The sequence below is a fragment of the Sceloporus occidentalis genome, unplaced genomic scaffold, assembly GCF_023333645.1.
Source record: "Sceloporus occidentalis isolate IW3139 unplaced genomic scaffold, rSceOcc1.0.p SCAF_10, whole genome shotgun sequence".
Classification (NCBI taxonomy): Eukaryota; Metazoa; Chordata; class Lepidosauria; order Squamata; family Phrynosomatidae; genus Sceloporus; species Sceloporus occidentalis.
In genome coordinates this window covers 32,810,789-32,837,792 of record NW_028316990.1, presented here as the reverse complement: position 1 = coordinate 32,837,792, position 27,004 = coordinate 32,810,789, and the positions used below count along the sequence as shown (strand labels likewise).

Below are 27,004 nucleotides of genomic sequence, written 5' to 3'. Positions count from 1 at the left end.
TGTTAAGTGTTCACTGCTAACTCCAGTTCCCTTCCCAAGCAACCCCTTATCCTTCGCCTAAATGCAACCCAGCTGCACAACCAAAGACAATGAAGACAGACATTTGGATGAGCTTCACAATGAACAGAATGCTTCCAGTGCAAACTTCCCCTAACAATGCATCCCTTTGCCGAGGAGGAAAACTGCCAGAAGCAGCAGCAGCAATGGCCAGGATAAGGCTCCCTCCAAAGGAAATGCTGCCCTTAAGTTAAAAACACACAGGTTTTTCACTCTGGAAAAGCTAAAAACATACTGCTCCTCACAACACATCCATTTGTCATCTGGGTAACTATAGTGCAAAAAAAAACAGCAACAGCAACACAAAATCCAACAGAAGTCAGCTACTGGCCTGATCATGGGCCTATGAAAAGATGTCTGCCTCAGATAAAGCAAACCTATCCTTGGAGTGTTAAAATGCTCATGTTTATAAAAGCTTCAACAGTTGCGTCTACATGCCACAATCATTATGTTCACTGGGAGAGCATTTCTGGTTTACAGTGCAGCAGGATAGACGCTGGCATTCTCTCTTACCAATGAGACAATTGCGCATGAGGTTCCCACCAGAGAAGACTGAAAGGGACAAATTTGCAATTGAAATGATGGCCAATATATGCTTGATCTGCATCACAATCCAGTCCTATCACTAACAGGGTTCATGTGTTTCATTTTCAGATCTCCATGAGGCTAAATAAGAAATAGCTTCTAGCTGGAAGGTAAGAGCAATGAAAACTATCCCAATATTTCCATTTGAGAAGATTTTAAATCTACCAGCGTTCATACCATTCACAAATGTTCTCTGTCAAACCCCAAACGGAGGCCTTCATGGGACAGCTTGGTCTGATATAGTGTCACAAACATCTCTTCCTCTACCCAAACCTGGTATTACAACCCAAATGTTCATGTTAAAAATGAGGTAAAAGTAATACAGCTACGTAACATGTACACATATACACATTCTTAAAAGGTGTGTGTGTGCGCATGCACTTATGATATGTCCAACCAAAGTTGGCTCTGCCACAGTTGAAGAACTCTATGGCAGTCCCTTCCTATTTATAAGTCAGTCGGGGGACCCTTCCAACAAAAGCATGGTGCTTTTGGAAAGGCCTCTTAAAAACGTTGGAAGCTCTAGGACTAACAAAGCTAGTGCCTATGGAGGGATAGTGTTGTTTGGAGGAATGGTAGTAAAGCCCCAACCTATTGTCCATGGTGTAATTGTTTGAAAAAGAAGAATTAAATTGAAACCTTGTTAAAAAGTATCACCTATTAGCCCTTTAGCATTCTTTAAAAGTACTATTAGTCATTTTTTGACAAAGCCCACAGGGAGAAACCTACAGGACGCTCCAACTACAGGAAGCGCTGAGAATCCAAATCTGTATTTGAAGACTGTTGTGTTGCATGCAAATGTTTGAGAACTACAAAACCTGCTTTGCCCAAGCTGCTTCTTTTTAGACACCTGATTTCGGAAAGAGTAAGAGTCAACACATCACCTATTGGATGCTCTCAAGAGAAATGTCGCCAGCTCCTCCTAAAGATGAGATGAGTGAGATCAGAAGTTACCCAATAACTAAGATCATCATATGAACACACACAAGCATGCGTACAGAAACATCCAGGATTCCAGTGTCTTTCAAGACTTCCCTAGAAAGAGATTCCTACAACATCAAACACTACCACCATTGCTTAAGTAAACTCTAAATAAATGGTCAATTCGTCAACCACTTTACTGCAAATGGGAATCTATCTCCAAGTGAACTGCCCCCTTGAGAAACATGAACAACACACAAAGTTCGCAAAAGTGTATTTTTAAAAGGAAGACTCAGTTTCTGTACATTCTGACAAGTGCCCTGGGCAGAAATGGACACTGGAAGTGATAAAGCAAAATGGTTCAAGGGGTCCAAAACAACAACTTTGATCAATCAAGGAGCAAAGGATGACTTTATACAACATGGAGGGACCTGGGAGCAATAGCCGGTAGTGAATCAGCTGCTAAGCAACACGTGAAGCCTTTGAAATATGGCTTGCTACACAACTGCCCTCAGCCAGACCATTTCAAGTGACACAGCCACCTGCTGCTCAGGTATATACAATTTTACATGTCCATACAGGTAATACACAAAATATAAAAGTAGTATGATACAATCCTATATCGAAACCAGAACATAGCCGTTTTACATGTTGTTGCAAACTGTCTGGAGGATACTTCAAGTACTGGGGAGTGGAGGGTGAGCAAACACAGAAAAACCCTTTAAAAGGAATTGTAAAATGCACCTGTTTCCAAAAATAAGAAAAGGAAAGGAAAAGGAAAAAGAAACATTTACATTGCAAAGTAGTAACATCCATCTTCAAGTCCTGATCCTGATCTAACATTCACAGTTACCAACCACATCTTTACTGCACACCAACATCATGGACATCTTTTCAAAGGAAAACATGTTGAAAGGGCCTTGGCTCTCAGGCAGAAAGCAGAGATGTTCTCCAGAAAGCTTAATGATACAGTGGAGGAAGCTTCATCCACTCAGTCTTTCTCTCCATCTTCGCTGCTCCCTGTTGAGAGGTACAGATTTGTGAGTTAAGAGAGAAAAGCATTTGGGATATTCTAAAACCTTAATGGAATTATACAAAAAGGCATACAATAAAAAGAGACAATAAAAAGAAGGCTAAAACCCTACAAAATCATACAATTACATCCCTTATATAAAGTCTCGTATAGTTTAGATTGTTTGGAATGAGTCGGACCACAGTGTCCCCTGACAAGTTGGAGGATGAACAGTTATAAGGTTTGTGTTGACAGAGTTAATAAAGGGAAACCAGTTTTCATTACAAAATTCTCAGTTTTGTTGTTTTGGATTGTAATTCATATTATCTAATAACTTCTCCATTAGCCATTGGTCCCAAACTCTTTCCCACCAGTTATCTAAAGACACCAGACCTGTTTTCTAAGAGTTAGCCACTTCGAGTCGAGCGGCTGTCAGAAGGAAGGAAATCAGCTTTCTGCATTTTAAGAATTTGTTGTTTTTTAGGTAGATTGAAAGTAGCAAAAGAGCTGGACGAAAATTGATTTCTGATTTGTAATGAAAGCAATTTGTTTAATTACTTAATGCCAAAAAGAATTAACTGAACCTTTGATATTTTCAGAAAGATCATTGCATAACAATTCAAATGGAGTCATATTCCTCAGCAGTTCCCCTTTCTGAATTAAACTAGAGGAGAACGCCTTGATTTGATTGATCTGAAACCATGAAATTGACAATGAATCCAAAGTAGATATTAGGTCTTCGATAGATATTAGGTCTCCTGGCTTTACCATTCTTAAAAAGATCTTTAATTTGATGAATTCCTCTTTCTTCCCAACCTCTGTATTGCGAAAATTTATCTGGATGAAAAAAATTTGAATGATGTAAGAACGGACATATAGGTGACAAATCTGGAGATACAATATGTTTCCATTTATGCCAAATCCCAATGGTGGTTTTAAACCAGGTCTTTAATGTCTTTTCCTTATTGCTTTTGAAAAACATACTATGAAGAGTGTTGGGATATTCTAAGAAGCTGCCTGTCAAGACTATTTTCCATTAGGTTTACTTCCCGGGGAATGTTTTCTATATAAACTGTGTTGAAATGAAAAGCGATGGCATCAAGGGGAGACAAAGTTTTTACAATAATATTTGGGGTGAAACTTATTTGAGTGTGATTATGCTATAAAATAGTTTCTGCTCCCCAAATGTACCCTGTGCCTCAAAAATGAGATTCTGGTGTTTAAAACAATTGTTATCCATAACATATTCTGTTATGAAATCCACTCCGCCTGCACACCTGGAAGGCTCTCAGGCACAACTGTCTAAATCGCACACTTCAATGTCACTGGTGAGGACAAAAAAGAAAGCTACAGTATTTTAAATGCTGGCCTTATTGATAAAACAGGCCAAGAAGCTTATCTAATCAGCACTTTTTAATACAACTGCAAACAACACTTTTCTACTGAACTCAATGCGAGACTATATGCCAAACACCAAGGGCCCATGTGTACCAGGGCATTCTTGGGCTGAAGAAAAACCAATATGATGGGGAGGACAACAGATAAAGTGAACCAATGATGGATTTGTTGATTTGGCATGCAGTAAGTCGGAGCAGAGAACATATGACCCCTCCAGATGTTGCCTAGTTACAATTCTCAAGGCTATGGTGGCGAGAGATTGTGTGAGTTGCTATCCAACAACATCAGGATCACACAGTCCCCACCCCACTTTAACTTCTGGAGGACATGGGACTTCTTTGTGGTGATCAGAGCCATGTCATGATTTGGCAGGATTGCATACCATAGACCAGGTCTATCCACCTCTTGTTCTACTACCCTTTAATGGAACTTAAAAGCCATCACTTCACCTTAACCTCACAATAAGGTGATTTCTATAGGCAGGCAGAAGTGTGACACATGAGGAAAAAAGTACTACTGTCTATGACACAGAAGATATGAGTGCATTCAGAAGCACCAAGGAGAGCCATATGCAAGGAATGGTAATTTAGGATACGTGCTTTCGTCTTTCCAGCAACAGCTGCATCACTAATAAGTCTTTACACTTGTGGGCTATACTAAATTCATTTTAGTTTAATTTTCTTTTCTTGGGCAGGACTAAGGACTTTCAATAAACTCATTAGCAAAGCAGTCCCTGAAAACCACAGTGATGCTTCAAAGGAAAATACTTGCCTCCTTGTTCAATATCAGAATCCGTAAAGTGGGTGAGTGAAAAGTTTGCAATGTTTGCTGGTGAGATTGAGAATCTGGAGTAAGGTAATGGGTGTGACCAGTTTTGTTCAGGGCTTCGAGGTGGCGGAGGTGGAGAGAAGTACTTTGAGGTCTGAAGAGGAGGTTTGGAGCTAATGAGGCTATTTGCAGCTTTCGATATAAAAGAGGACTCTGCAGAAGAGAAGTCATCGTCCCACTCAAAGCCTCCACCTGCAACAAAACACACAAACATATTTAGTAAGCAGAATTAAGAGGGGGAAACCACAATCCAAAATAAGAATGACTTTCTGATACTGCAGCATCGATATAGCTCAGTCCTGTTTATTCCAGGGTTGAGCAAGTCCTGTGGGCCACATGTGGAGGGGGGAAACTCCTGAAAAGAGGTGGTTTCCAGAAAGGGTAATGGAACAGGGACCATTTTCCCTGCAAATCTAATTTGGGTTAAAAAGAGGGCTTTCAAAACCATAGAATCACAGAGTTCGAAAAGACCTCAAGGGCCATCTAATGCAATCCCCTGCCATGCAGGAACACACAATCAAAGGACCCCTGACAGATGGCCATCTAGCCTCTGTTTAAGAAGGAAACTCCAAGACAGTATATTCCACTGTCAAAGAGCTCTTAGTGTCAGGAAGTTCTTCCTAATGTTGAGGTGGAATCTCTTTTCCTGTAGTTTGCATCCATTGCTCCATATCCTAGTCTCCTGAGCAGGAGAAAACAAGCTAGCTCCCTCCTCAATATGACATCCCTTCAAATATTTAAACAGGGCTATCATGTCATCTCTTAACCTTCTCTTCTCCAGGCTAAACATACCCAGCTCCCTAAGTAGCTCCTCATAGGACATGGTTTCCAGACCTTTCACCATTTTGATCGCCCTCCTCTGGACAGAAATGAACTTGGCTGTTTTGGAAGGAGGTAATGTGGCCTGCAAAGTCCCAGGAGAGTGCTTCTTGGACTTGACAGATCCCAGTCTACATTGACTAGCAGCATTCTCCCAAGGTTTTAGACAGGGGTTTTTCCCTGACTTGCTTGGACATGTCAGAGATTGAACCTGACATTTTCTGCATGCAACACACATGCTCAGCTACTGAACTACAACCTTTCCTTATCAGCCCTGGAACATCAGTAAGAAAAATACTGTGATTAAACTAAACAGAATTACACCTGGATTTAACTTCCTGTACCACAATCCACTGGCATCAGTTGTGGCTATAATTTTTTCAGATCATAAACATCACCAGGAAACTTGAAAAGGCTCAGTATCACTCAAGCAAACAAGCAAGCAGAACTGCAATAATGAACAGAACCCTTTTATTTTGGAATTGTGACTTTTGAGTTTGCAAGTTCTCACGGTTCTTAAAACACATGGCCCAAAGACTAAGTACCTTCTTCATCAGTAGAGCTTTCTGAATTTGTAAACTTATTCAAGTAGCCAAGACCTGAAGCCGGAGCAGGAGAATTACTAGAGTCTGAGTGGTTTGCTTCTGTGGTACGATTACCAAGCTCTTTGGTTGGTGTTTCCTAAGAAATAAAGAAACAGGATTAGCCTCTGAGCTTTTTTCACCAGATGAAGCATTACCCAAGTACTACAGCATAAAAGGATGTGCCATCAAATTAAAACTAGGGCCTTTCACATTAGCCCAGATGTCTCCCAATTGGAAATATATATTGTTGTCCAATGCTCTTCTAAAATGCTTATATTTGTGTCATAGAATCATAGAGTTGGAAGAGACCACAAGGGCCATCCAGTCCAACCCCCTGCCATGCAGGAAATCACAATCAAAGCATCCCCATTGACAGATGGCCATCCAGCCTCTGCTTGAAGACCTCCAAGGAAGGAGACTCCACTACACTCCACCCTGACACATTGCTGTCATCTCTGCATAACACCTAATAGACAGGGCACTTCTATGCGATCCTTGTTATGCAGCTCACTATAATTCCTGTCTAGCAAGAGATGATCTGCAGTAGAGGCACTATTAGTGACTTAGCATGGCTGAGTCTGGATATCCTAGCTTCAAACCTAGAAAGAAAAGCTGCAGTCACATAGACACTGTTTGTGTACACAAACACTGAGAATAAGGTCTATTTATGCAACTTCTGTTATCTTTGAAACCTTCTGTCATCTGTGAAACCTTTAGGGCAGTGGTTCCCAAACTTTGGTTCTCCAGATATTTTGGACTTCAGCTTCCAGAATTCCTGATGGTTGGGCAAGCTGGTTGGGGCTTCTGGGAGTTGAAGTCCAAAATACCCGGAGGACCAAAGTTTGGGAAACACTGTTTTAGGGTGATTGATGGAACAAAGGGGATCTATGAAAAGCATAACCCAATATGCAAAGCACTTTATCTCACAAACTCTGCAACATTCTACAATCCAAGCATGGTTCATTTCTTTTACGAGAAGTCCCAAATTTACTGTACTAGTTTGCACTCCCACAAGGAATAAAAGGCACCTTGAGGTTATCTCATTACGAAAATGAGAACTAGATGCACAACCTTAAGAGTTTTGTAAAATAGGTCAACTACTTTCAGAGAAGCAAAGAGCCAAAATGCACACATTTTATAAGTACAGTATTACTTACCAACCCAGGATGCTTCATAATTACAAATGTACATTACTGTGTGCTTACATTGTCCTTGCTTCAGTGTAGTTAGAGGCAGACAGTTCTGTACCTATTCAATAACATTCTCCTTCTTCTCCAACCCAAATCTACACTGAGAGGCAAACATAAATAGATATAAAAGATACCTGATCAAAAAGGTAAACGGTGACATCATCGAAGAATGTGACTGCTTTTCTCTCATTCCTCAGAACATCTTCAGCTGGGCTGTTCTGTTCCATTTGCTTTGGGCGTTTCAACAAGCTCCTTAAATGCCTGCCATCGTCCCTGTCAGTTAGAATCACTGGTACCTGATGCACAATTTCCTCATCGCTGTCAGAGCTAAGCCCATGGAGATGGAAAGTTCTCATATCGTCCTCTGAATCATCACTATTTTCATCTTCCTCATCAGCATCATCACCGTCCAGTGACAGACTGAGAATTTCAGAAACATCAAGTTTACCAAGATATTTTCCTTCAACATCTGGTTCTTTCAATTTGTGACCTTCAAGATGGCAGAGTAAGGATTTTTCAAAGATTTCTGTTGGCGTGAGTTTTAGGTCTCTCTCATGGAGAAAGTCTGCTGTATTAGTGCCTGCGCAAGAAACGTTTATAAGGGACTCCTCGTATATTTCCACTTCATCATCAGAAGTAGGCTCCACTTCCACCACAGGAAGCAGTGAAGTGGTGTTACTACCTTTATGACAATATCCCAGCTTTGTTTCATCCGTCTTAGGGCCCTCTAACCTCTCATCCAATTCTAACTGTGGGCATGAGTTATTAGAAAACTGGTCATCAACTATCCTATTGCCATTTGGCCCATTTTCGGTATTTTCATTCTTTACCACTTCAAAACAGTTCTTGCTAGCACCAGCCTCGAGAAATACTTTTGGTTCTGTTGATATATTTACAACCTCAGACTTCTTATCTAGTTCAGAATCATTATCAGAAAAATACGCAGAATCTCTGTATGAATTCTGAATGCCACCAAAAGTCATCTTGGAGACTTCTTCACACCTATCCATGATTTGTGCAGCATCCAAGTCAGCATTTCCATCAGATGAAACAATTATCATGGGATTATCATGCAATAGATGGTCACCAGCAGCAGCACCAGACAAAGCAGTCTCTTCACTAGAGTTGCTACCAATTAGATGTGAAGTCCATTCAGGAGACTCCAGATTTTCCGTTTCATAGCCGCTATCAGCTGGTTTATCAGGTGGCAAAAGTTTCTGACCCACTAAAGACACCAAGACCTCATTCACATCTAAAGAATTTAATGAGTCTGGTGTATCTACAGATTGCCCAATGCTTTGGGCAGGAGAAGATAAACTGTCTTCCAACAGACTGTCATGACTTATACGATCTGAAGGAAGAACAGACAAAAGAGTAACATCTTTGATGAGATCCTCTGTGTTATGTCTTTGGACCTGAGCAAAAGTGTCATCATTTTCATCCAGAGGATAAGCATCATCTTGTTCCAGTCCAAATTGCTTATCCTCCTCAACAGCTACTATCAACTCTCCCCAACAGCTACTGTCCTTTTTAAGTTCCTGGTTGTCTCTCTGCCTTTCTCCCTCTTGTGCATGGAGCATAGGGCTACCAGAGGGACTGGTCCCATCAATTTGGGTTTTGGCATTTGTGGGTAGTGTTTCAATAAAGTCTGTTTCAGGGGAGTGATCCATTCCAAGGCGAGAGTAATCCGTAGTGCAGAGAGAGTTATTATCAACTCCTACTTTAGAAAGGGTCTTTTCCACTTTTGATAAGGGGGATGTGTGCTGCACATCCATTACTGGTGAGCTAGAATGCAACTGACTTTGCACAATGGAGTCAGCAGGAACACTTATGTTTTTATCTGTACCTATTTGAACAAAATGCTCATCTTTGTGGAGAGAAGTATTTCCAGTAACCCCCAAAGTAAGTTCAACTCCCAAAGGATCTGTATTTGGTGACTCTAGTATATTAGTGTTGTCCAATGCACTTCTGAAATTATCATCACCAGCTGCAGCAGCTTTGTTACTCAGTGCCCCCTTTAATAAATGCTTTTCTTGAAGAAAAAGATAGTTATCAGACAGCTCTTCTGAAGTCAACAAATGAAGATCAGTCTGTATAGTGTCCCCAAGCAAGGAAAGGTTCTCATGCTCAAAAGTGACTCTAGGACTTCCGTTGTCAGGGTGATCAGGTTTAGATTCCTCCAAATCAGAATATGAAACTGATTCAAGTGCCACATGAATATCCTTTAGATCAGCTAATTCAAATCTATTTCTAGCATCAGACAATTGTTCTGTTCTGGTGACATCACTAAATGTATTCTGGAAAGAGTTTTCAGAGCCATTAATGTGTAGTCCTTCCTTGGGATCTGAATTATACACAAAATCCCCATCTGTAGTAGATTCAGCAGTAAAGTCCTTAAGAACCATGAAACTAGTATTCTTGTCCTTTAGAACCTCATGGCTGTCCAGTTCTGTTGTCAATACGGCAGCCTGGCTATCATAGTTTATACTGTTGCATCCATTCTTCTCTTCCAATTGGATGTAATAATCATTTCCAGCAGAAGGCTTATGGGCATTGAACACAGGAAGTTCTCCAGACACACGTAGTGCAACCTCCTGCCCACTTTCATCTTGAGCTCCTGGCCCTTGCTCTGTGAGCGTGTTCTCGAACACCTCCACTGGGAAGAAGATATTTGTGTAACTCATCCTTTCATCAGGATCTGCCTGGCTTTCAAAGTGATCATGTTTGGCTGCCTCCCAGATGTATTCAAAATTGAGTCCTCGACTTGTTTCAGTTACCGTGAGGACCTCTTCCAACTCATGGCCAAACCTATTCCCTGGGAAATGATCCAGGATTGGGAAGGCAGAGTTACTTGAAGACTCTCTGTTTGAAGTATTTGGCTTGAGATCATTCCAGTGTTCAGGATCAATCACCGTATCCCTTTGACTTTGCATACGGAGATACGTTAGAAGCTTATGTACTTCTTCTGCTGTTGCTCTCTTGTCTGGTGACAACCAGCAGAACTGCAGAACTTCATACCTATGAGAAGAATAACACATGTCAATACTACAACAGAACACTACTATTTCAAATAAACAGTTCCGTTCTGTAATTTCTACTCTTTCACCTTCAGCATATTTTTCAAAGTGGCTTACATTCACTGATTACTTTATTTCAGACTTCTGAGTGATTTTTGGCATTACAGAAGAGAGAGTACTATGATTAAGTGTATGAGCTAGACCACCCCCACCTTAGCTCAACTGTCACATAATCACAAACGTAACAAATGCTGTCATGCCCACCCCCATACTGGAGAGGTGTACACCATAGCCATATCCTAGAATGAATAACCAGACCACCACATCACTGCCACAACCTTTTGTTGGGCTTTGAAAGCTACAGGCAGGTTACAAGGTTCACCCACTTTGACCTCCGCTGCCTTTGTGTCATGGAGCAGAAGCCAAACCTCAAGGGAAAGACCCATGTTGTGACCAGTTGGGTAGCTGCTAGAGAAAAGAATCAACGTCTGTGGACTGAATATAGATTGACAGTATGACACATCAGGATCTGGCCCCTTGACGTAGTAAGATGACTCCAGAGTATGCTGCCCATTACAATAAGTTGTTTCAGGATGTAGCTCCCAGATGTGGACAGTTATTGCATGAATACATCCTTGCTGTATATGTCCCCTGGATACAGCACTTAGTTTGGATAAGCCTGGATCAGGCCTCTGGCCTGACAAGTGGTTTTAGGACCTTGGGCCAGGATGTGGCAAGGGATTACAGGGCTGGCATGTTCAGCTAAATGGGAAGGGGCACTGGCATCACTCTTGCAAGAGGGCCAGGTGAAGCCCTAGTGTAGCTCCCCTTGTCTCAAGGACAGCAAGCCAGGTTGTTCTTTCAGGTTTGCACCCAACTCCAATAAGAATTTCAAAGATTCAGGTGTTACCATCTATCAGAATATGGCTGTTCAAGACATGGTTCCAAGAGCTTGGTCCGTTTTTCTTTTATGACCTGCATCAAGACCTCATCGTCAGATAAATCAGAGTAAGGCTTTGCAGCATTGCTGAAAAGTTCCCATAGTGTTACACCTAGTGACCTGCAAAAAGAAGATCATCAGTAAGATTTTAAATCACACCATGACTCATGGTACTTTGGGGAAAAGCTCTGACTACAAAAAAGTGCCTTCATTCTTTAATGTTCATATTTTCAAACAGTTTATTACCAACAATATGACTGGAACATCATGCCCAGACCAAACAATTGCAATTAAAAATCCTCAACAAATACAATTTTCATACCAGATGTCACTGTACTTCGTTGGCTCAGCTGTTAATAGCCTATCCTGAAAGCTAGTCACCAGCTCTGGTGCAGTCCATCGAAGAGGCACAAGTTTCTTTTCATCTGTTTCAATATAATCTTCCTGTCACATCAATGAGAAAACATACAATTAAAGAGAAACCAAATTATATGCTGGAAAACAAAACAACATAACCGAGTAGTATTAAGGACAGAGACCATAATTCTGCTTTGCTGAGCTAGGGAATATAGTAGTGCTGCTTGCATGGAAACCCACCCAATCCCCCCACATACATTTGTGGCCCAAGAAATACATTTGGCAAAAGCAAAACTAGATGAAAATGAGAAGCAAAGAATTGGGAGAGTCAAGCGTGGATGGACGAAATCCCTACTGGTTCTCTCCAAGTTCACAAAAAGATGGAAATGCACAGTGACATTCTAAACAAAGTCGGTTTTGCCAGTTTTTGGAAGAAAACTGTATTTTTTTCCTAATATGCAAGAATAAGTCAAGTCTCATAATAAGAAAATAATTTTATCTGTTTACCAATACTGAAAATCCACAGCATATGAAATGAAAGGTTAATGGTTTCTCACTCTAATATCTATACAAAGAATTTTAATCAAAGGTCTGAATGGTCAGTCAACCCTCATAACCTGGACATTTATTCCGGTACATTTGCTCCTCAGTAAGTGAAAGGCAAACTAAATATCACACGCAGACATGTGCAATGCATTCTCAGGTTTGTCATTTTAATGAGAAGCAGTCACAGACTCTGACTAGGGAAATGGCAACCTAAAGATACAGAAAAATGGTGAGAGAATGGATTAAACTCTCCTTCTCTCACTGTCCCTACAATCAAGTTCACAGCCCCTGGATGCCACTTTAACATAGTACCATGTTGTTGCATGTCTTCAAGTTGTTCCGGACTTACAACAACCCTAAGGCAACTCTATCACTGAGTTTTCTTTTGCAAGATTTGTTCAGAGGGGTTTTTGCCTTTGCCCTCCTGTGGGGCTAAGAGAGTGTGATTTTTTGCCTAAGGCCACCCTATGGGTTCCCATGGCTGAGTGGGGGATTTGAACCCTGGTCTCCAGGGTTGTAGTCTAACCCTCAAATCACTATACCACACTGGCTCTCAAATAGTACCTAACAATTCCTATTAATTAAATTTCTAAGTACAGGATAATTTCCCTGAAATAAAATACTGTATTGTATAGTGGTTCCTTTGGCACTTGGCTCACACTGATATGTAATGACTTCTGCCCTAAAATGAAAGACATGAACAGAATACCAGCAAACCTAGACTATAATAAATGAATTAATGATACAGAAATGAAAGATACAAAAATATATACACACTGTACCTACTGAACCCCAAATTAAGCAAGTCTACATAAAACAAGCAGTTTCATTCAATAGTAAATCAATACCACCAAATTTAGGCTCTAAATTTAATCACCTTTGCTTACCTTATACCTACTGAATCCTATTCCATAATCTCCAACTTTTACATTTAGATCAGATGTAAGGAAGCAATTCCTTAAGGCCAAATCTCTGGAAGAAATGAAACAAAAAAATTGCAATGAGAACAAAAGAAATGTCAGTACAACGTCAGATGATAAAAAGAAAAGAAAGACCTGTAACAATGAAGCTGACTTCATCTTAGGGCATACTGGATTGCAGACTTAAACACAGCTGATTCACAGCACCAGCAGCAGCAACCATCCAAAATCAGTATGGAACAGGGATGTGCCTATTTATTTGAACCCTAAAAAGCCGGTATATTATCTGGAATAGGTCTTTCTAACTTGGATTGGAAAGTCTACCATATATACTCATCAATAATTCTAAAAAATTATGCCCAAAAATTGACCCCAAAATCCCAGGTTGACTTATTTATGAGTCAGTATGGTAATGCGATAGCAGCTCTTTCAGATTTCCCCAGTTGGTCTGGCAGAGCTGACCACTGCTGTCTGGGGAGTCAAGCAAAAAGCCTCAATTAAGAGTCCCTCTTGCTATGCGCACACATACACACACTGAAGGAGCCTCCAAGTTTTACCCTTGACTTATCCACAGGTCATGGCAAAATGCATAAGTTTGGCCTCAAACCTGCCCTCAACGTATACAGTGGTCCCCCGGGTTACGAAATTAATTCGTTCCGCTGCCGCTTTCGTAACCCGAAAGGCTTTCGCAAGCCGAATTGCCATAGGCGCTAATGGGGAAAAGCCGCGATTTGGTGCGAAATAGCGCCGAAAAGCACCAAAAGATTTTTCGTAACCCGAAAAAACTTTCGTAACGCGGAACAGTTTTTTTAATAGGATTTTTTTCGTAACCCGGAAATTTCGTAAGGCGGCGCATTCGTATCCCGGGGTACCACTGTATATGAAGTTGACTTATAGTTGAGTATATACAATATATTCAGATCCTGAAAACCTCTTGGTGATCTTAAGTCAGTCAATTGTAGACATAGTCACAGGGGAGGAGGTAAACAGAATTATAGAAGAGGAAGATTGTTTTTGCATGTCCTGGTCTAAATCAGGAAGCTGCTTCCACTCTGGGACCTTACAGCTCCCCCATAAAAAAATGTGCGATGGCCGAACTCCAGTACGCAAATGTGACTCATCTCCCATACATTACATCTAACCATAGGTCCCTCCAGTCCAGTATTGTAGACACTGACTAGAAGGACCCCTACAGTGTTTCAAAAATGAAATTTTCCAACTGTACATGTGAGATGTTAGGGATTGAATCTGAGACCTTCTGTGCACCAAGTCTGTGTTCTGTCATTGGACTATAGTCTTTCTTTGGAAAAACTATTATATCATAGCATTTTACAGTTAACGTTTTCCTTTATCAAGCATATGTGAAAAAGAGATACTATGTTATCTGAAAATCTTACCCATGCACAAAATTATGCTTATGCATTACGGAGAGACCGGCAGCAATCTCGCACGCCATCCTCTGCAGCAACATTATTTGCGCATCTCCTTTAATGTTCTCTTGTTCATTGCAAAGATACGTTTTTAGGTCACCCTGTAAAAGGAGTTTAAGAACACTCATCAATGCTGATTGCACTTAACAGACATGTAATGAAGCAGCACACATAGTTTAGTTCTCATCAGTCAACAAGGTTATTAGCAGGAGTTATAAATAAGCCCATGCTTAGAGAACTCTGTCATCAGATTTCCAGTTTCTGTAACGGTTCTATGAGAGGCACCTGAGGTACACGCTGTGGTCCTTTTAAGGCCATTTGGTGATTACTCCGTACAGGTAGCTATTAAATGACCTGGATTAAGGTAACAGGATAATGAAAACACGGAAGGGACATCCTCACAAACAGATACAATGCATTTATATATTAAAATATTTACATCCCATCCTATACAGAAAAAAAGATCTCAGGGAATTACACAGTAGCATTGATTTAAAAGATTTAGAATCATTACAGGTAAGTTAAAAACACTTTAAACATATCAAAAATGTGAGACATTAAAAATAAAACCGTGTGTGTGTGTGTGTGTGTGTATAATGGATAGATTCATTAGAGCCAAAACCTTTGTAACAAAACCACTTGGTCTTATTATTTGCAGCAAAAGTGCTGAGCAACCCTTATAGGAAGCATGAGGCTGACAGTCCCATACAATAAGAACCCATCTAGCAAAGAAAATCAAAGTCCAATGGTCAATTGCTTCTTAAGTGAATATTCACGCATTTGATTCCTCCACATGTAACAACTGGCTGCCCTGTGCTGAAAAGCCAGGATCCAAAACTCACTGCAGAAACGGACCCAAACTGATTAACTGCTCTGGTGCTAGAGAATTCTGGGAAGTATAGTTTTTTTGTGGCACCAGAACTCTCTGACAGAGAAGGCTAAATGTCTCACAAAACTACAGTTTCCAGAATCCCTAGATTGAGCCAGGGCAGTTAAAGCAGTCTCAAACTGGATTGTATATTTTGGACCCTATTCTCAGAGATGGCATGAAAGCTCCACCTGTAGTTTTACTCTCCTACACTTATGCAAACATTACAGGAGCAAATGGATGAACCTCTGAGCCAAGCTGCCTCAACAGCTCTAGATGGCAGCAAAACACTAACTGAAAGCAAGAAATTTATCTTTCAGCAGCAGGACAGTTTTTGAGATTGCGGACTATAGAGGGGATAGGAATTACACCGGTCCCTCCACATTCACTAGGTTTAGCAATGAAAGCTCCCTGTGAATGTGGAAAACCCACAAATAAAAAAGGACTATTCTTTTTATCTAAGAGAACACCTCTCTAGGAATCTCCAGGTCCTCCAGTGCAACTCTATGGTCAACATCTGCCAGAGGTTGATCATAGAATCATGCTGGAGGACCTACAAATGCCTAGAGAACAGTTTTCTCCAGCAGAACTCTATGGTCAACTTCTGGCAGAGTTGTGGTGGGGGACCTAGAGATTCCTAGAGAGAACATATTAATTGAAACCACAAATAATGAAATCTGCAAATGTCAAAGCCACAAGTGTGTGTGTGTGGGGGGGGGGGCAACTGTACATGGTCCTCCAGATATTGTTGAATTGCAATTCCCAGCACTCCTCAACATTGGCTATTCTGGCCAAGGATGTTGAGAGTTATAGTCCAGCTATGGTTTCCCCAAGGGCATGGCTCCAAACCAGAGATGTGAAGCTCCAGATGTTCCTGGACTTTCATAAGGACCAGCCATCACAGACCAAAGGCCAGCAATGACAGGGGTTGTAGGACAATGCCATTTGTTGCCCCCATGTTGCAAGGGGAAGTAACAGCTGAACCTCTTTCAAGGTACTCAATATTCATGCTTTGGGGAGGGAGGAGATTTCACTTAGATATTTCCCCACTCACTTCTGTTAGTCTCTGTGATATACTGCTTTTTTAACAAGATACTTGTGTGCTTGAAAGTGTTGCCTTAAGGAAGAGCTCCTAAAAGTGAATACTGACTACTATTAACAGGAAATGTGGCACTGAGGGTATATTTCCACTTGGAACATACCAGGGACCATACCCTTCCGTATTACTGCATATAGCCACTCCCTCAAAAACATGCTAATCTATCAGGTCCCCCATAGTAGCTGATCTGGCACACCATCTTGAAGCAAAAATCCTTGTTCTAATCTGTAAGCAAAAGGGATTCATGAGGAAAATGTAAGAAGATTGGAACTATGGAAGAATTTGTATGGAATACTGCTATGTGCTGTCTACTGAATTATTTTATTACTCAAAGAAAGCCATTACAAGTACAGGAAACAATCTCCACCATACAGTTTCCACTGCCTGCAACTGCTACCATAGATTGCTACATGAAAATGTTTTTCATGTAGTGAAAAATATGTGAGGCAACAAAAATGAATGCTTACCTGTACTGATTAGAGAAAGCATTTGCTGCCGGATGCATGTATTAATACTACACAGTGTAGGTGCGGCTGTAGCAGCTTATTTTAACAGGGCCACATAGCATAGTGTGCAATTAACGCCAGCTTCTCATCCCACTCCTCTTCTCACTTACAAAAGCTACACACATCGCACATACTTGCAAAAGTCACAAAATGTTTTTGCAGCTGCTGTTCTGTGCCTTATTTCACTTCTAAGACCTGCTTTTGCTTGACAGAAGCAGACTATAGAAACACGGGTTTAATTTCTCTGCCCATCACTTAACAGCCGCGACGTTGATGCATGCCAGTGAGTTTGCAGCTGAAAAGCTTAGTGCCCTGTATTTTACCCTCACAAGTTAAATCCTTGTATGGATTATTCTTGACAGGATAATGACAATTTATGACATGTCGCGCTAAGTCTCCAAGCAGTTGCAGTATTAATAAAAGTTATAGTCTATCAACTATAACTACCTTGCCTTATGCAAAAGCCTCTTTGAAACAGGTTTAATATGTCAGGAGCATGACAGCATGTATTACATATAAATTATCCCAAAACAACAGACTATATAAAAGTTTAGTCAGGAAAAGGTCATTTCCAAACCTATAGACCTGGAAATTAAATGAAAATTAATTAGCACTCAGCACCTCTAGAGACACAGGAAAATTACAAGATCAGTATTATTAGTCCAGATCTAGTCCAGGAATGTTTTTTTGTGGAGGAGGTTGTTCTAAATGCCCAGGCCAAAGATGATCAAGAAATGAATGTTAAAACAGTAACTTTCCCTTTCCTCCCAAATAAAGTACTTGAATTTCAGCCACAATATCTGAATTGCTTCTGTGACTGTCCCCATGTCACAGCTTTTATCTTAAGCCCTTGCATTCTCATGACCCAAGTCTTATGTTCACACGGTTTCCTTCTCTCTCGCCATCCGCTCATCCCTCCAAGAAATTTGCCCTGAAACTCAAAAATCCTCTCAGAAAAGAATCAAAGATCAGGCCAACATCAATATGCTACCAAGGGGAAACAGCATTTACTCACCAAATCACAAAATTCAAAAATCAAAAGGTAGGGGATGGCTTCCACACACTGCCCTGTGCACTGGAGGACATTAGGATGCTGAAGAATTCTGCAAGGACATTGAAAACAGAATAAGGAGATGCTGTTAAGACTAGAACACAGTATTTCATCCATGGTTTGAGCTAGTTAATAAACAAAATCTCAGTTGCGCGCATCCAATAGCCTGGTTCATCTTCCATTGATACCAATCAACATGGGATTACAGCCATTGAACCTGACAGGAAAGTCATTAATTGGACAAAAATAACCCAGTGAACTATGTGGTAAAACTATACATAAAGGAGGCTAAAAATCAATGTGAGAAATGGCACACATAGAATGTTGCACTTGGCCTCAGATGAACACAGTTTCTCTCTCCGCTCAGGCCACAAAAACTCAAATTCTTGTCTGGCTGGATAAAAGTGGCTATTACCATGCGCATCCGCAAACAAATGCCTGAAGATCAAATAAAACTGAATATTTAAAAGCCTATGTGGAAATTGTAGCACTGTTAGCAAACATTCACACATCCTTGCAACCTCTCCCTACCCCACAACAATCCAAACATCTTACTAGTGGGGGATCTTACTCAGGAGCAGCCCAATACATTTTGCTGCCTGATGCAGAGCAAAATATAGCACGATCCACATCTAAATAAAGGTGCACAGTATCAAATGTCAGCTCAAGAAATCTCTGTACCACACAAATCCCTATAGCAACACACAGATTTGCTGTCTGGACACAGCCACCTAATTCTGCCTATTGATAGGAGCAGACCTGAGCAACTGCAGCACATGGAACCTGCCCAGGTCACTTTGCTGCCTGAGGTAGGAGTGAAAGTGGCATTTATGCTCCCTTGTAACTGTGCATAGCTCAGGTGAGTCAAGTTATTTTGACACCTGATGCAGCAAAATTTCACAAGCAGCCTCTTTCCATTCATGTCAGTAGATTACAATAATAATACTTTAAATAACTAACAATTAATAAATCTACTATCGAGGGCAGCTGCCCCATTCTGATTGATATAAGGATGACTCCTGCTTCTACTCTTATACTATTTGGCCATCCCACAGAAGTTTGCACCATCTAAATTACTAAGGGAACTGTTTTCAATTGTTACTTTATACCTCACTACCACAAGATACATGAAAAAGGGTTTATTAATAAGTTAAGTATGTGTTTTCAAAAGGTGGAGCATTAGTATTTACAAGGCAACTTCGGATTACTGCAAACTACTGAGACACTACTTACAGATAAGGCTCTCCATGCTTCAAAAATCGTTCTTGATCTTTGGGGCCAGCACTTGCTTTCAATTCATTCACGACGACTCTTGCCACACTGGTGCCAGTGTAAACCTCCCCAAGCAGAACCTAAAAAATGATCACAAAACCTCAGTTAATTTCTGAAACAAAAAATGTTACTACTGTAGATACAAATAAAATAACCATGGCTACAATGCTCTAGAAAACTCTAGAAAATCTGAAGAGAATGAGTGAATGTGGGAAAAAAGATGGCCAAGTTCACATTTCTAAAATGGCACTGCCCTAAATTAAAGTTAAGACTTAATAGAAACCACAGGGCCACATATATATATATAGGTTTACACTCTAATTTAGCATACACAGGAACTGTGAGTATCATATTGCTCTAAGTGAGTATGTCCGATTTTGATGCACTAAAATATTTTCAAGTGTCAAAGGAAAGCAACAGGAACATGCTGAGAATAAATCTTCTTTCAGTATCCAAATCTGAGAAACAGCACTGCACCAAGTTTCCAGTGAAGCCTCCATTTTAAAATTCAAACAGCGTAAGTTTTCCCTGAAGCCTCTTACTGATAACATGGCAAGCTCACACTTCAAAATGTATTCAAGAGCTATTTTTGCTCACTGCAGCAGAAAATATATTAACAGAGATGGAGAACTGCAATATTCAAAACAGACTTGCCTTTCCAAACCAGCCATTTCCAATTTCTTGAATGTAGTTCAAATTCTGACGAGCAGCTTGAGATTTCAGTGCTTCTGTTAAAGAAAGAATATATAGATATACATTTAAAAAGACGACATATTTGAGTGAATTCGCTATTTTATCAAGTCTTCAGAGCTACAGTGGCTTGGATGATCCTCACTTTGGTGTTCAGAGTTATATCTTTACACTTTAGGATCCTGTCCAGTTTGTTCATAGCAACCCTTTCCATTCCTATTCTTCTACTACTTTTTTTTGAATACAGTCACCATTTTGATTTATAGTTGATCCAAGATATGAGAATTCCTTGACTATTTCAATTTTCTCATTATCTAAGATGAATTCTTGTAGATCTATTTGTTGAAAAGGGTTGTTCCAGCAGACATTTGCCAGTCCATTATATAAAGACCTAAAGAATTGCAAGTCTGGCATACAACAGGGCTTGTAAAGCTATCAGATGTGGAGGACTGGCTGAGGTCTTTCCCTCTCAGTTTGCCAGGGACCGGCACCCTCTTTGTGCTGACTACAACTGTTTCTTTTTTTCCTGGAAACCTGCCATGAACTAGCAGGCAATGGCTTGCAAACCGGTCCACACACCACCACTTTGAATAACACTGACGTATAATACATAGTACATTATTAACAGCAGACTTGGAAAAGAAACTGAAGAGTTGTTCCTCCCTCCTTGCATTCTCTTCATCCTTACCAATCCACAGAATTTCAGACTCCCAGATCTGGGTAGATCAAAATATTACACACCAAACATCACTGTTGTATATATACCCATGTTTGTGTATAAAATACAAACACAGACTCTGCATACACCTATCCTGTTTATAGAAACTTGAACTATCTAGCGCTGCAACAAGGATCCACTTATAAGTTTATATTCCACTTAAATAATTTCCATTTGTTCCTTTAGGGTTCTTATTGAAATCACTGTTACAATTAAACTTCAGTTAAGAACATTTTAACTCAATGATCTGAACACAGTGCAATTACACATAGCTAGCAAAATGTGCAGTGAAGCATAGAGTAGTTTACTATGAAATTATTGTGAAATTAACCATTTGCTAATATTTATAAGCCAAGATGTAAGAGGCTGAACCACAGGACAAAACCCGTTTGAGGAAGGATAGATAAGGACACAGCCCTTTGTAGCTAGCTAAGGCAAAAACATATGTATCGTTTTCTTCATTTATTACAACAGTTCTTCAAGATTACTGCTGCCTTTAGCCAAGGCAGATGCTCATCTCTAGAAAGAAGTAACAGTGTACCAGAAGTCATGGAAATGGCTCAACAATGTCGTCTAATCAAGCATAATGGTTAAGAGAATGAACTACTATGAGACATGTAACGTGTAGCCTTGACCAGGGAGTCACTGAACAGACTTAGAAAGCCCCACACTCAACTTCATGAGTAAATTCACAAACTATTTGAAGAAAATATGAAAGATTTCTGGTAAAAAATATCAGAAGGAACTTCAGTCACAAGATCAGAGAAGAGCTTCAGACATCTTACCTGTAGGAAGCTGGAACTGTGATGGAGCTGGTAAAGAAACGTTCGGGACTGTAAGGGTAAACACTTCTGCTGGAGACTGAACAGATGGGGTGTCTTCTGTAGGTGGTGTGAAGTCTATTTCATCATCAAAATTGTCTTCAAATTCCTACAAAAGCACCAAAATCGACAGAAGAAAATGAACTACAAAAGTTAGTCTCAAAGGTGCTACAAGATCTCTCTACATCTTGATTCTATAGACTAGCACGGCTCTATCTTTGACTCTTGCCCTCTTCAGGTGCTCAAGATTCAGACTAGCTGTTTATACCTATGTGTTCGAATTGTTCTGTAAATCTTAGATGGATCAAAACGTTGTTGTTGTTACTTGCTGCCTGATAGACTTCAAATAACGGCAAACCCGTGAGATAGGTCACAGGTATCAGACACTCTTTGGTCCTCATATAGGTTTTGCAGCTGTGCAGAACACATAGTGTTCCTTCTGTAAAGACGTTGAGCAAAATGTAATGATGCACATTTTTATTCATGTATAAGCTGCTCGTAAGGCAATTGGGCTAAATTTAACTTTGGTCAATTGAAAATGAATGAGATGAATCAATGTCATGAGTCACAACAAAGCCCACTCCCATCGATTTGTGCTGTATTCTGCAGAGAAGCCAAAGCATTCAAGCTAAGGTCCTTGACAAGTCACCACATTTTACTGGATCGCCATTCAACATCGTGTTTAGTGTCAACAGAACACCAACAGTTCAAAATAATATTTGATTAATTATTACATTTGTTCCCAACCTTTCCACTAAAAATAGTATTCAAGGCAACCAACAACATCACTAAGAACAAATGAACACTTCCTTAGAGCCTGTGCTGGGAGAAAGGATATGAATTAAACAAGCAAGCAACGTACTCAACTAAAATGATCACTAAAAACAACTTGGCAATAAAATCATTAATATCCAAGAAAAAAGGTGCAAATTTCATTTCTGTACAGAAACGTTTGCATGCAGAAAATGGCAAGAAAATTAATATTCCATGAGGATTTGAAGATTCAGTTTCAGAATTTTTGTACTGTACTGCACAGCATTGTCAATGTTCCAGAAACATACTTATAGAACAAGTTACCCCTTTTTTTTCAAGCTTTGGCTGATATTTTTGCTGGGCCTTTCTGAGAGTGTTCTGGAGAACTGCTGTCTTTCAATTTTCTACCTGCCTTTCTCATTAAGAGCAAAAAGTGACAGATCAGTATGCGCTTTGACAGATTCTTGCGATTCTCTCCCACACGGGAAGTGTTAAGTGTTCGCTTTAACTGTGGTTTAGTTACCTTAAAGTAGCTGGAAGGGAAACATACCACAGGGTCTGATTAATATCTCAGCAATAAACCACTAATAAAAGTATTCGCTCAAGTTCAATTGCACTCAGCCATGTTCACCTACAAAACTTCCCTCCACAATATCCTGTTTGACTCATTCTTAAAATTCCTAAACCTCAGACCAATCCATATCATGAAACTTTCATTCTGTGGCTGTGTATCTGACCCCTCCGAATATTTGTCTGAAATGGCTGTTGTGCAAAAGAGGCCTCCTGGAACTATTTTAACCAAATCCCCGTGGACAGTTTGATTTTGCTTTCTTTTAGAAAGAAAACTAATACAGCATTTTTTCAACCTGCCTACAATGTACCTTTCATCTTATTATCTACATGGCCAAACTGTCCAGTGTAGGTTGACAGGGCAAGTTACTATGGAGTCATGAGCAGCTTCCATGTCCATTTAACTACTACAGCTTGGCTCTTAAAATCCATTGGCAGCAACACCGCCTGATCGACTTCAACATTTATTTGACTGTTCAAGCAAGCAGAAATACTAAGGAAATTGGTTTAACAAATTAATTATTATTTGTAATTCTTCTACAGTGTCCCTGTTGCCATAATAAATAAGTATTATAAGTATTATACCATGAAACTAACAACAACAACTATGGTAGGTTTTTAAAGCAATGAATAATCGCCTTTCTGTCTGGCTCAAATGCTTTGAAATGTTTTCATCAAGGTGTTTAATATTAAGCCACTGCTTATATATGTCACTGTTTATCCAGATACCGTATCCCAGGGAAATATGCCTTTCTTTCTTATACTCACCTTGAAGTTTATCTCTTGATCTTTACAACAGGAAACACAGTTCACAAGTAGTAGTACTAGGACTATTAGGCTGCAGGCAGAGAGAGCCACCAGTGAGAAGGGAACTTCCGCCACTTCCACCTCCCCTAGAAAACAAAGAGAGGGAATAAATAAATACCTCTATGTCTATTAGAACACATAAACAAGGAGTGGTTAATAGAGATGTTTTTAAAATCCCTGGTATTTATTTCTGTAGTGAAACTGAGCTTGTTGGCATCTCTGGCTGCGTATCATTTAGAACAAGCATGGCAAATAATAAGCTCTCAGGTTTCTGCCAGCGGATTGGGAAGGTGACCTTCCATTGTTTTGTCCCTTTCCAAAAGAGTAACTGTTCAAGCTAAAACAACATGCCTTGCTTTGCTCTTGATCAATGCTTCTTTTAAAAACAAGAACAAACTCCAGCTCTCAGGAACCCCAACCCCAGCCAACTTAAAGGATTTCTGGGAGTAGTAATAGCCTTTAGCAATAGCATGTGCATTTCTATGCTGCTTCAAAGTGAACTAAGCGCTCTTACAATGTGTACGCCAATTGCTCCCAACAATCTGGAGACTCATTTTACCAACCTCTGAAAGGATGGAAGGCTGAGTCGACCTGTGCAATCCAACTCACAACATTGTGGCTGTAGTACTGGCATTTAACCACTGAGCCACCAGGATTGCTATTACTGTATTAGTAATCTAATACATCTAGAAGTCCAAAGGATCCCCTACCTCTTGTGGGCAGTTTAAACTTTCAATCACCCATCACAGTGTGTTCTCCTTCAGAAACAAATGGCTTACAAGTTTGTAGCACTGGGTTTTGGACAGCGAACATACAATTCATTAAAGAAACTCTTTAAAATCTAGCTTAGATATTCAGTGGATATTTGCTAAAGAGAGAACCAGTGTGGTATAGTGGCTTGAGTGTTGGGTTAGGATCAGCATACAAACCCCTGCTCATCCATGGAAACCCACTGAGTGACCCTGGGCAACTCACACTCTCTTGGCTTTAGAGCAGTGGTTCCCAAACTGTGGTCCTCCAGATGCTTTGGACTCCATGTCCCAAAATTCATGACTGTTTACCAAGGTGGCTGGTGCTTCTGGGAGATGCAGTCCAAAACACCTAGAGGACCAAAGTTTGGGAATCATTGCTTTAGAAGAAGACAGTGATAAGCCATATTAGGGCCACTATAAGTCAGAAATGACTTGAAGGTACATAACAGCGAAAGAATTTCTATGCTCTGGGCCAACATATCTCCTATTACAAGATGCTAGGAATGACAACAATGGAACACTGATCTCCAAAATGTTCTCTTTGTGACTTCCCACAGATAAGTCTCTGATGAAGATCAAATTCAGTAAGGCAATAGAGGGAAAATGCTGGTCATGAAGATGTTCTGAATTAAGGGATTTGGGGAGGTGCATTCTAAATCTGCAGTGAAAATCTCAAGCGATCAGTTCTCAACTTCAAGGAATATATTTCCACCAATGTATCAGAAATGACACATGCAACGGTTGGGGGAACTGTGCTAAAATAGTGTGAATGCTGCTTTCATAACCAGCTTTATGTAACAGTTACTAACCCCTGAGAGATCTGAAAGCTATTATTTCTCCATTACTCCCAAAGGCACATTTGTCAAGCAGATAAGTGAAAAAACTTGTTTAAGAATAGGGCAAGTGCCAGCCTACAATGAAATGTAAAAGATTCAACGTCAAGGGCAGAGAGCGAACACTCAAATGTTTTAGAACAGGAAAAGTAAAAAATGAATTTCAATGAAAGGACATGTTTCCACAACTGAAACAGACCAATTTTTGCTAGAAGGAATTCTACCACCGCCACCCCCTTATTTTTAATGTGTTATTTTGCTCTTTTTGCCTCCTCCCTAAGGAAGTAGCAGGGCTTCCAAGAAAAACAAAACAACAACAACACAGAAGTGGGCAATGCTTCTCAATAAGATGTTTTGACTGTCATGACTCACACATGCTTCTCTCACCGGAACGCAGTGGTTCTACCGCAACTGCAGATTTAACCCAAGTCACCTTCAGGTGTAACAAAAGATTACACAACTGTAGTCAACAATTCGAGTTAGAATTAGACAGGAGGCCAAGGCAACAATTCAGCTGCATACTAGACTAACCCTTGTGTGAAACCAATAAGTACTGGCAATCCATAGCTATGTCATTTGTCACCAGTTGTTGCCATTAGATGTGCTAGCTTCCTTATTTACTTGGTGTAGAAATATCCATACTTAGCTTGCTTGTTTAATATGGAATTAAATCATTTGTTGATTTATCAGTCAATCTAGGTGTAATTTAATGTCAAAGTTCTGTCATATCAAATTAGATTGAGCATAAGCATAACCTCATGTAGTATTAGAGTGTTAGACTAGGGTCTGGAGACCAGGGTTCAATTCCCAGCTGGCCATGAAACCCACTGGGTAACCACAGGCAAGTCACACTCTCTCAGCCTCAGAGTAAGACAATAGCAAACCTCCTCTGAATAACTCTTGCCAAGAAAACCCTATGATAGGTTCACCTGGGGGCTGCTGAAGGCACACAACAACAACAACACAACAATAAGTATATATAAAGGAAGAAACAACTTTCATGAAGTCTTTGTTTCCAATGTCAAGATTTGGATGCACTGGCTTTGTCGTGTCTGCCAGAAGAACTAATACTATACTAAGTGTCACAAATTTTGATATGCACACCCCAGAAGTAATATTACTTGTTGAAATTCACAAGTGTAACATAAATACATTTTAAAATAAGAGTTTGATATTTTAAGAAAGCTAATTAAAAAAACATATTGCAATCGCTCTCGTCTAGTTCTTTCATGGCTGCCCTTCTCTTTCCTACTCTTCTTATTTCTTGGCCGCTGTCTCCGTTCTGATCAATGTTTGATCTAAAGCATGGAAAATATTTAACTATTTCGATGTCTTCATTGTCTAGGTAGAAGAGTTATATTACTACTTTAAGATAAAGCTCCCAATGTGTTGCTGATCAGTAAAATCTGGAAGGTAGCATGGCCTATAGTTGCAACTGAAAGGGTAATGAGCCAGCCCTAGTTACCCAAGTGTAAATCTTTAAATTTGTTTTAATCTGAAAGCAGTTTGCCTGCATGAGTTACACAAGACATGCTTACACACGCATGCATCACATTTTAGTAGAAGAACCCTGCAGCATGAACAGTCATGAATTTAAGTTGATGGTTTCATGAACATGTCTAAACCTGATCATGTCAGAAGTAAGAGAAGATATTAAGAA

The 27,004-nt window shown here is 40.1% G+C and overlaps 1 protein-coding gene across 1 annotated transcript in view; it reads right to left on the bottom strand.

The window, feature by feature from the left end:
• Positions 1-2,554: 2,554 nt before the first annotated feature.
• Positions 2,555-27,004, bottom strand: part of LMTK2 (lemur tail kinase 2) — a 36,736-nt gene continuing 12,286 nt past the window's right edge. The window contains exons 2-14 of the mRNA XM_089540887.1: positions 23,721-23,845; positions 21,594-21,738; positions 20,055-20,128; positions 19,362-19,480; positions 18,093-18,180; positions 14,572-14,705; positions 13,142-13,226; positions 11,674-11,795; positions 11,322-11,471; positions 7,529-10,412; positions 6,166-6,301; positions 4,745-4,993; positions 2,555-2,583 (exon numbers count right to left, since the gene is read on the bottom strand). Coding sequence (XP_089397013.1) covers positions 2,555-2,583; positions 4,745-4,993; positions 6,166-6,301; positions 7,529-10,412; positions 11,322-11,471; positions 11,674-11,795; positions 13,142-13,226; positions 14,572-14,705; positions 18,093-18,180; positions 19,362-19,480; positions 20,055-20,128; positions 21,594-21,738; positions 23,721-23,845 — 4,340 coding nt within the window. The remainder of the gene's footprint in view (positions 2,584-4,744; positions 4,994-6,165; positions 6,302-7,528; positions 10,413-11,321; positions 11,472-11,673; positions 11,796-13,141; positions 13,227-14,571; positions 14,706-18,092; positions 18,181-19,361; positions 19,481-20,054; positions 20,129-21,593; positions 21,739-23,720; positions 23,846-27,004) is intronic.